Source organism: Rhinopithecus roxellana, chromosome 1 (assembly GCF_007565055.1).
Source record: "Rhinopithecus roxellana isolate Shanxi Qingling chromosome 1, ASM756505v1, whole genome shotgun sequence".
Taxonomy (NCBI): Eukaryota; Metazoa; Chordata; class Mammalia; order Primates; family Cercopithecidae; genus Rhinopithecus; species Rhinopithecus roxellana.
The window spans coordinates 12,958,059-12,969,265 of record NC_044549.1 but is presented as its reverse complement, the minus strand read 5'-3'; the positions used below and the strand labels follow the sequence as shown (position 1 = coordinate 12,969,265).

The 11,207-nt window shown below is 37.4% G+C and overlaps 1 protein-coding gene across 2 annotated transcripts; it reads right to left on the bottom strand.

Moving 5' to 3' along the window:
- Positions 1 to 3,350: 3,350 nt before the first annotated feature.
- On the bottom strand, positions 3,351 to 3,692 carry LOC104663455 (NADH dehydrogenase [ubiquinone] 1 alpha subcomplex subunit 5-like). 2 transcript variants are annotated; one of them, XM_010364606.1, is made up of 2 exons: positions 3,632 to 3,692; positions 3,351 to 3,514 (listed from the first exon to the last, which is right to left on the bottom strand). In XM_010364606.1, the coding sequence occupies exons 1-2, from the start codon at positions 3,690 to 3,692 to the stop codon at positions 3,351 to 3,353; spliced, it is 225 nt and encodes a 74-aa protein (XP_010362908.1). The 2 variants fall into 2 exon arrangements, with proteins under 2 accessions (XP_010362908.1, XP_010362907.1); XM_010364605.1 differs by having other exon boundaries at positions 3,351 to 3,692.
- Positions 3,693 to 11,207: the final 7,515 nt, after the last annotated feature.

Here is an 11,207-nt window from a genome sequence, read left to right as displayed (position 1 = left end):
GACCTTTCTCTCTGGCTGCCATTAACATTTTTTCCTTCATATCAACTTCGGTGAATCTGACAATTTTGTGTCTTGGAGTTCTTCTTCTCGAGGAGTATCTTTGTGGCGTTCTCTGTATTTCCTGAATTTGAATGTTGGCTTGCCTTACTAGGTTGGGGAAGTTCTCCTGGATGATATCCTGAAGAGTGTTTTCCAACTTGGTTCCATTTTCTCCGTCACTTTCAGGCACACCAATCAGACGTAGATTTAGTCTTTTCACATAATCCCATATTTCTTGGAGGCTTTGTTCATTTCTTTTTACTCTTTTTTCTCTACACTTCTCTTCGTGCTTCATTTCATTCATTTGATCTTCAATCGCTGATAATCTTTCTTTCAGTTGATCAAGTCAGTTACTAAAGCTTATGCATTTGTCACGTATTTCTCATGTTATGGTTTTCATCTCTATTGGTTCTTTTAAGGACTTCTCTACATTGGATATCCTAGTTAGCCATTCGTCAAATCTTTTTTCAAGGTTTTTAGTTTCTTTGTGCTGGTTACATAGTTCCTCCTTTAGCTCTGAGAAGTTTGATTGACTGAAGCCTTCTTCTCTCAAGTCGTCAAAGTCATTTTCCGTCCAACTTTGTTCCGTTGCTGGTGATAAGCTGCGTTCCTTTGGAGGAGGAGATGTGCTCTGATTTTTTGAATTTCCAGCTTTTCTGCACTGCTTTTTCCCCATCTTTGTGGTTTTATCTGCCACTGGTCTTTGATGATGGTGACGTGCTGATGGGGTTTTGGTGTGGGTGTCCTTTCTGTTTGTTAGTTTTCCTTCTAATAGTCAGGACCCTCAGCTGTAAGTCTGTTGGAGATTGCTTGAGGTCCACTCCAGACCCTGTCTGCCTGGGTATCAGCAGCAGAGGTTGCAGAAGATAGAATATTGTTGAACAGCGAGTGTTGCTGTCTGATTCTTGCTCTGGAAGCTTCATCTCAGGGGTGTACCCCACTGTGTGAGGTGTGAGGTGTCGGTCTGCACCTAGTGGGGGATGTCTCCCAGTTAGGCTACTCAGGGGTCAGGGACCCACTTGAGCAGGCAGTCTGTCCATTCTCAGATCTCAACCTCCATGCTGTGAGATCCACTGCTCTCTTCAAAGCTGTCAGACAGGGGTATTTACCTCTGCCACGGTTTCTGCTGCTTTTTGTTTGGCTATGACCTGTCCCCAGAAGACGAGTCTACGGAGGCAGGCTGGCCTCCTTGAGCTGTGGTGGGCTCCACCCAATTCGAGCTTCCTGAGGGCTTTGTTTACCCACTTAAGCCTCAGCAATGGCGGGCGCCCCTCCCCCAGCCTTGCTGCTGCCTTGCAGTTAGATCTCAGACTGCTGTGCTAGCAATGAGGGAGGCTCCATGGGCATGGGACCCTCTGGACCAGGTATGGGATATAATCTCTTGGTGTGCCATTTGCTAAGACCCTTGGTAAAGCACAGTATTAGGGTGGGGGTTACCCGATTTTCCAGGTGTTGTGTGTCTCAATTTCCTTTGGCTAGGAAAAGGAATTCACTTTCTCCTTGCGCTTCCCAGGTGAGGCGATGCCTTGCCCTGCTTCAGTTCTCGCTGGTTGGGCTGCACTTGTGGACTAGCACCAACTGTCCGACACGACCCAGTGAGATGAACCCGGTACCTCAGTTGAGAATACAGAAATCACCCATCTTCTGTGTCACTCACACTGGGAGCTGGAGGCTGGAGCTGTTCCTATTTGGCCATCTTGGACGCACCCCCCAATAAAAATCTATTTTTTGTTTTGATTGTATTTGTAATAGTTCTGCTCTGATCTTGGATATTTCTTTTCTTCTTGTGGGTTTCAGTTTAACTGGTCTTTGTTTCTCTAGCTCCTTAGAGTGTGACCTGAGATTTTCTATTTGTGCTCTTTCAGACTTTTTGATGTAGCCATTTAATGCTATGACTTTTCCTCTTAGCACCACCTTTGCTGTATCCCAGAGATTTTGATAGGGTGTATCACTATTTTCATTCAGTTCAAAGAATTTTTAAATTTCCATCTTGATTTTATTGTTGACCAATGATTATTCAGGAGTAGGTTATTTAATTTCCATGTATTCAGATGGTTTTTAGGGTCCTTTTGGAATTGATTTCCAATTTTATTCCATTGTTGTTTGAGACAGTGCTTGCTTATAATTTAGATTTCTTAAATTTATTGAGACTTGTTTTATGGCCTATGGTCATGTGGTCTATCTTGGAGAATGTTCCATGTGCTGATTAATAGAATGTATTTCTGCAGTTGTTAGATAGAATGTTCTGTAAGCATTTGTTAAGTCCATCTGTTGTAGGATATAGTTTAAGTTCATTGTTTCTTTGTTGACTTGCTGTCTTGATGACCTGTCTAGTGCTGTCAGTGGAGTATTAAAGTACCTCACTATTATTGTGTTGCCATATTCCACTTTATAGTCATATGACTATGATGCTTTAAACATAAGCCTATTCATATGCCAGATAAACTTCAGAACTCTTAATGTCTCTATTACAAAAATTCTGCCTCTATCCTTATGTAATTAGGTTGATTAAGAAAATTAAAGGCCACGGGCTAGAAAAGTGATTTCCATAAATGCAACAAAAGGAAATTTTTTCCAACTACCTCTATGCAATGGGAAATCTTTCTTAAAAGCATCAAATCAATTTCTTCAACTGTACAATGTATTCTAACTTGATAGTTTTCAAATATAATATAGTAACCACAAAATGTAATAAAATTAAGATAATATAAAAACAGAGTAAATGACATAATTCTAATAATGACTAAAATAAAATGATATTTATTATTAATTTTACAATCAGTATATAATTATATATTTAAATTTTACTTTACATATGTAAGATCACTGCCAAGGAAGTTAACCATAATTTCAAATTTTATCACCAGCCACTTGGGCTATTTTATTGCATTTGAAAATATTGAAATAGTGATCTATAATTTTTTTGACAATAATAATTAAGGACCTTTTCTTCTTCAAGGTAATCTTAAAAATTAAATGATACATTGAACATACTACCAAAAAACTTTACTTTTTGATTATGGCCTCTACATTGAAGATCTTTCAGAATTTTTTAAATTAATTTTAAAATCTTCCCATGACCCCTCTGTTGAAAGAAATATCATCTTTGAAATAATTTGTGTGAATATTTACAAATCAAAAATTCATTCACAAGACCGTATTACCATAATCACTAATTTTAACAGTCTTCTAAACATTTTCTATATCACTTTGCCTGATTGTAAAATGTCAATAATATGGATACACTCTTAATATAACAGAATATTTAAATTACATCAATTTCCCATCAATCCACCAAAGTCATTCAGTAATTATACTGGCCATTTCCACTGATGGGCAGGAGGCTCTTCCACTAATGGCTTCCATGTTTTCCACTGCATCATTTGTCTTGCCAGACTTAGTTCATTTTTACCCAGGAGAATTATCTCTTTTATTTGGCCACCTTCAAGTTGGTCTTCTAATTTTTGAACATCTGATTCCACTTTGACCATAGCCAGCTTCTCATTAGTAATCTGTTCTGTATATTTTCTATATGCTGCATTTTTAGGGATTTGTTCAAGAACATCACGAATATTTGTGTAGAATATTCTTAGCCTCTCATGTGGACTCTTGCATACCACAAGTCCAGTGGTCTTCTTCAACACACTCGCCATGACAGACAAAAATGTATATGAAGTTTGATAATCAATCCAACACCTCTCAAATTACATCATGATAAACTACTTTTTAAAAACCTGAATAATTATAACATAATACTAAATAATCTTAATAAATGATTAAATGCTACAATTTAAGAAAACATTCAACTATAAATTATAATCAAAACGTTACTATAGAGAAAAATAGGATATCTAAAGAATTAAGCAATAAAATATGGGATAAAATAACACCAATTTTTTTTAGGTATTAGTAAAATTTGAAAGAGAAAGAAAGAGAGAAAGAAAAAGAAAGAAAGGGCCGGGCGCGGTGGCTCAAGCCTGTAATCCCAGCACTTTGGGAGGCCGAGACGGGCGGATCACGAGGTCAGGAGATCGAGACCATCTTGGCTAACACGGTGAAACCCCGTCTCTACTAAAAATACAAAAAAACTAGCCGGGCGACGTGGCGGGCGCCTGTAGTCCCAGTTACTCGGGAGGCTGAGGCAGGAGAATGGCCTAAATCCGGGAGGCGGAGCTTGCAGTGAGCTGAGATCCGGTCACTGCACTCCAGCCCCCGCGACAGAGCGAGACTCCGCCTCAAAAAAAAAAAAAAAAAAAGAAAAAGAAAAAGAAAGAAAGAAAGAAAGAGAGAAAGAAAGAAAGAAGAAAGAAAGAAGGCAAAAAACAAAGAGAGAGAAAGGAAAAAGAAAAAAAGAAATTTGTTTCCATAATGATAAGTCCATTTTCATCAATATTTTCAAACTGCTGTTAGGCACAATACACACAAGATAGTGCCCTATATTCACAAAGGCAGTGCATGTCTGCTTGTTTATTTTAAATATTTTCAAAGGTTTATATATTAAGGTGATACACCTTTGCACAATTGCATCAGAACACAGAACATTCATATAAAAAAATATAATGAATGAAGTTTTAACATTTCATTTATATACTGTAGACGAATGCTGTCTGGTATAAATATAATGCACACCACAAATGTGAGCCACATGCATAAGGTAAATTTTTTTCATTAGTCATATTTTAAAAGGTAAAAAAGACATAAAATTAAATAATATATTTTATTTAGTCAACCTGTCTAAATGTTAACATTTCAATCTGTAATCAATATAAAAGTATTAAAAACATATTACATTCTTTTTTTTCATGTCTGCAAAATCCAGTATGTTCTATATGCTTGCAGTTCTTCTCAATTCAGACTAGACACGTTGCAAGTGCCCTATCCGCATGTGGCTAGTGGCTACCATATGGAATGGCACTGCTCTAGGCCAAGTTAATTCATAGGGATAATCCATTACTTAAAGAATAGAAGTAATTCATCTATAAAGCAAGTGGATCTTATAAATTTGTGTGTGAAAGAATGGGTACATGTGAAGAAGTGTGATTATCTTTATACTTCTTTAGGTTTTTGTGAATATATTTTTATAATTTGTTTTTCCCTCCATATAGAGCTGAAATTTTATTAGCTAAAAGATCATATAAGCTAAAAGATCACTGGAACTGTTTTGGTTAAAAGTAACTGAAAACCTAATTTTAACTGACTAAGAGGGGAAAAGAAAAGAATGAATTGGACTGTGTAATTATAAAGTCCATGGGTAGAGTTAGATGCATAAAAGTTAAGATCTAGGAGCTCAACTCTGTTATGATCTATGTTGGCTTCACTTTCAATATGGTAGACTCTCTTTTGTGGTAGCTCCACAAAATTCTAGATTTTTGTCCCCTTGGTTCAAGTTCAACAGAAAAGAACATGATTTTCCAACTATATCCATAAAACATCCCAGTCTGATCCCTATTGGCCTAAACTGACTCACATGCCTAATTCCTGAAGCAATTATTGGGGCTGATGTGGAAATCTGAGTAAATTGAAATGATTTATTATCTTAGGCCCTATGTCAAAACCTGGAATTGGTGACAGAAACCCTGAACAAGTGTGGACAACGGGCATTTCTTCAAAGAAAAATTGAAGAAACAGATATAAGACTGAAAAAAACAAGCTGCTGGTATCTGTAGGCTGTTAGCCCTACAGTTCTGGAATCTCAGGGGCAGCCCTGCCCCCACAGCTGTACTCTGCATTGCCTTAGTGAGGCTGTTTGTGATGACTCCATCCCTGTAGCAAGGGACTGAGCTGTCTAAAATGGACAGCCTCACGGCCCAGGCAGAGACTTGCTACAGGGCAAACTAGGTGGAGGTAGCCATGCCCTCACAGCATTTGCATTCTGCAAGCCTGCATAGTTAGTGCCACATGGACTTTGGCAAAGTTAATAGCTTATGCCCTCTGGAGTGGAGGTTCAAGCTGCACCTGGGTCCACTTGAGCTATCACCAGGGTAGCTAAGAAGCACTACACCAGAAGGCAGAGAGCAAAGGTTTGAGAAGACTCTGGGCAGTGAGCATAGAGATTCCTCGTGTGCCCTGGGCCTCTCCCTGGAAACCATTCTGTTCTCTGGAGTCTAACACTCTGGTCCTGTAATGGGTGAGACAGCCCCAAAAGATCTCTGAAATGTCTTTGGGGTCATTGTCCTGAAAATTAACATGTGGATTCCTTCTATTCATAGTAATCTCATTGGCAAATGGTCTCTTGGCCACACCCTTGGCTTTCTCCCTGATATGCCTTTTTGTTTTTGTTTTCCTTTACATGGCTAGGCTGAGAGTTTGATAACATTACATTCTGTTTTCCTCTTAATTACAAAATCTATCTTTAAACTGTTTCTCTCTTCTCATGTTTTAGAATACCCCATTAAGGGAGGACAAGCATGATCCTGATACTTTGCTGCTCAGAAAATTTTTCTGCCAAATATCTTAGTTCATGACATTTGAATGCTGCCTTCCACAAAGTCCTGAGATATGGATATAATTGATATAAGTTCCTTGTCACTTTCTAACAAGGATGACCTTTCCCCTAGTTTCCAATACAATATTCCTTATTTCCATCTAAGACCTCATATCCATATTTCTACTAACATTCTGTTCACAATCACTTAAGTAATCTCTAGGAAGATTCAGCTTTCCCTACAGCTCTCTCCTTCTGAGCACTTACCATCTTCATCCTTCATGTTCCTGGCAATGCATGCTTTTTCCACTGTTCACTTCAATTGCTACCTATTACACAGTCTCCACCTATTACCCAGTTCCCAAGCAACTTCCACATTTTTAAGTATTTGTGTGGCAATATTCCACTTCTTTGATACCAGTTCCTATCTCAGTCTGTTTGTGCTGCTGTAGCAGAATACCTAAGACTGGGTAATTTATAAAGAAGAGAAACTTATCTTCTTAGGATTCTGGAGGTTGGGAACTCCAACTTAAGGCACCTGCATCTGGTGTCTGGTAAGGGCCTTCTTGCTGTGTCCTCACATAGCAGAAGGGAGAAATATAAGTTAAAAAGCTGGACAAAAACACCTCATGATGTTTCTCTTAGAAGGGCCTTTGTCCCATTAAGGAGGGAGGATCCCTAATGGCCTACTCATCTCTCAAAGGCCCCACTTCTTAATACTATCATATTGATAATAGTTAAACTTTGGAGAGGACACATTCAAACCATAACACTTGTGGTGTTTGTTTCCAGTTATACCCATAGTTGTCTATAATTGTAGTAGGCAACAGGAAAGAATTTGAGAATTTTACTGTTGTGCTGAGTCATATAATTATTTTTCCCACGTCTGATGTGTCATCCCAAAGTTTGATTTAGCTCTTCTGCCTCATTTCCTCTGTTCTGAACATTAATATTAGGAGACTGCAATGGTAAAAGCTGGCATTAGTTACAAATAGTTATTTTCATGTTCAATTAAATTATTTTTATCACGTGGTTTTTATTTCTTTGTTCTCTTGATTTTACTAGCTTTTTACAATAACCATATATAACGCTATAGTCAAAGAACAGTAAATGTTATTTTTTAAAACAATTAAGTACATTCTAAAAACATTTTCAATTATTCAACAGTCTTAGTTTGTAAATATCCTCTTCTAAGTCTATGATGAACCTGGTAAGATTTTGTTTTTAAAAAGACTAAAACAAAACAGAACTGCTCTGATTTTTTTCTAGCCCCTTGTGTCTGGCCAGGTGTTTGGAAAGGAAGCTTTCATGAATATTCTTTTCTAGAGTCCCTTGCCCAAGAATTGAAATCAATGAATTTAGTTGCCTAAGGTCACAACTAGCCTGCAATTACTTGAATTCTTATTATTCCTTATTTTTATCCTAAAGTTGCACTTTTTATGTTTTGTTTGTATGGCTGATTTGAAAAAAAAAAAAAATCACACCTAACATTACTGAAACTAATTCTCTAATTAAAAGTCTATATAGCCTTTACTCCTTCAGTAAGCCAAACAGTCCATTTTCCAACTGGGTTTTTTTTTTCTAATGCCTTTTAGTTGGAAGAAAAAGAGCTGTACATGCCATCAGTTAATGGGCTTATTAAAATAATTCCTACTTACACAAGCATAATATTTTAGGAACTTTTTATGTGTCTTTCTTCTTGTATTTAGGTGTCTTATGTGGCCTATTTTCCTTTCACAGTTTGTCAAAGTAAAACCTTTAAGATACACATTTGATTTTATTTTAAACAATCTTTCCTCTTTTGTTGCAGACCAGATTGAGTTTGTAGATCCTTTGAAATAGTCTATACAATGGGCGTTCACCCCTCCACTCCTTGAAAAGAACCACCGTTCTACCTAGTTTGAGAAACACCCCCTTAGAAACCACCTACATTGACAAACATATCTTTAATTATATAATACGCAAACACAAATCTTCATTTCACACAGAACTTATTTCACTTTCTGTGGTAAGAGAAGTAATTCTGGTATCCTTGCTATTTTATCCAATAGTAAACTAGCTTAATTTGACTGAGAGAACGTGGTTTCATCAGAGATAAATGTTCATTTCTTAAAATCTTTTTATTTAATAGAAATATTTGTACCGTAATAAATAATTTACACTTGATTCACACAAGGTTTTCGTAGTGCTAAATTTTTATAATTGTACATTTAAAAACACTTGGCATTTTTGTGCTGATGCACTTAATCAGTCATTTAAAGTACTCAGCATTGTGCCAGGTGCTCCCTTAAGTGCTAAAACTTTGCAGTAAAGAAAGCTTTCTTTGTTCCCTGCCCACATGGGGCTTAGGGACAAATGACTAAGAAGGATGTTGATTGTATGATTAAGGCAAATAATTATGTAATTAAATTTCCTGTAAAGAAACCTCCAAGCACTATTTAAAAAGTAATAGGAGGACTAACTTGGAAGTTACACTTAAGCTGAGATCATAAGAATGAGTAGGGATTGTCCAAGATAATGAGAAGCAAGAATATTCTTGATTAAAGGAATGGCATGTGCAAAGCGCATGAGCAAGAAGAAGCATGACTTGATTGAGAAATTGAAAGAAGGACCAAGTCATTGAAACTCATTAAGTAATAGGTGAAATGGTGTGAAATAAAATAAGATCATACTTCCTAAAGCTAAATGTCTTGCTCCCAAGATCACCTTCCACAGTTGTACTTTCTTACTGACTCCTGATACTTCAACCTCTAAAGAATCATTAACCAATGTACCTATAAGTACATATAAAGCTCATCTTGCCATCACACCTTCGATCATGTACTTAAGTATTCTCAGTTCTTCCGCTTCCTTCTCATCTGACCCTGAGTGCTGTCCATCTTCCAGGGAACAAAATCCTCTGCAAAATCCAGGTCAGACCCACAGCAGGTTGAAGAAGTTTTCTGATATCTTATCCCTCTCCTTAGTCTTGCTATTGCTTTATTGCTCTCTCGGGTTTTAAAACTACATAAATTTTTAACTCTATGTGGTTCACTCTCTCCTTATCTTCAGAAAATGATGCCTTTTGTAACAGAAAAGATAACACACATCAGAAGTAGTTGATTTCTGGTTTCCAGAAATCAATACAGAAAGCCTCCACATGAAAAGAGTGGGGATGTCACTGGAAAATATAAGCAACTATGTATTGTAAGCATATGCTTCAAAAATCATTTACCCAAATTCTTGCCTTCTACCAGACTAGTTCTTTGGCAGTATTTTGGACTGTCTAATCATTCATGGCTCGGAGTAGATATTTTGTTCACTCCTTGTGATTAAATCTCCCCAGGAATCTGTTTCCAACTTTGTTCTCATACTCTGTTATTTCTTTCAAATGGGCTGTACCTTCTGATTTTACTCCTACCTCTTTGAAATCTTTCTATTCTCTGATGGACAAACTACCTAGTTCTTTACCCTCCTCCCAGAACATTCTTGCTGCCCACTGACCTTAAGTAAAACCTGGCTCTTCACCAGGGATATAACTTCACCTTCTCAAATACAAAATGCTCACTCTCCACATGCCTTACCCTGCAGGCAGAGTGATATTGCATCCTCCTCTCTTCGCACTAAGATGGACAGATCCAGATTTCTCCACCCTGTTAACTAGAAGCCCTTTGCCTCCTTTGAGCTGACATGACCTCTCATCAGGCCCCTTCAGCTATCAGCTGCTTTGCACTTGCTCCCAGATTTCCTCACCCTAACTCTTGCAATGATTATGGATTACTTACTGTCCAGGAGATTGGTGAATTTGACATTCTAGTCTCTAACTTTTCTACTTGTTCAACTATGGCTTTCACCACTTCCCACTACCTACTAATCCCTTTTATGAGCTGCTGCTTTGTTCTTCCAATTCAAATCCCATTGTCCATAATTTTAAACCATTCTTTTATCTGTGTCCACAACTTTTTTCACTCCTCTTTCTGACAAAACCTATCTGGGAAATCTCCACCCTTGATAAATTCAACCTCACCCAGCTTACTGGGTAGTGATTAAAAAAAAAATTTAACTGTGCAGATTAGTGCTATAATAGCTTCATGATCTTCAAATTTATTCATTTCTGGCCATGCTGTGATCTTTGTCTGATCTGCTTACTCCCTCACTTTCCGAGGTGATTATTCTAAGTTCCTTTTTCACTCAAACCTCTGAGTATAACTACTCTATTGTGTCCTATAACTTTACTTTCTGCTTCAAAACAAAGTAAAATCTATTAGCAGAGAACTGACAAACTTGCAACTGTAACTGTGTCTGCACTTCCTTAGTTCCTCTTGCAATAAAACCTCTATGGCTCTTTCTCTCACCTGTTCTCTGCATCCATTCCCTTCCTACATGCCCCATGAGTTTGCCCAATCAACGATCCTTGTGCCTGCATCTTCAACCCTCACAGCCGAAATATGAAAAACTTCCTTCTGTCTCATGTTCCCCACCAGCTTCTCACTCTCTCTTTCTTTCCCTTTACGACAAAAAGTACTGAATACTCCATCTTCATTGTCTTTACTACCTTTACTGTCTTCATTATCTTTATTGTCTTCAACTCTTAACATACGATTTATTTCTAAAACAGAGTAACCTTATTTTCTCCTACAACACCCCAAATTTCTTAAAATTGTTGTCTCTAAAGTCACCTGATGCCCTTGCCCCAATCAAGTGGAAAATTCTTAGCTCTTAATTTACTCAACTGTTCTTTCTTATCACAGTCATTTCCATTGAC

Excerpts from the sequence above, each read along its gene's own strand:
- LOC104663455 (XM_010364605.1), bottom strand. The coding sequence starts at position 3,692 with ATGGCGAGTGTGTTGAAGAAGACCACTGGACTTGTGGTATGCAAGAGT.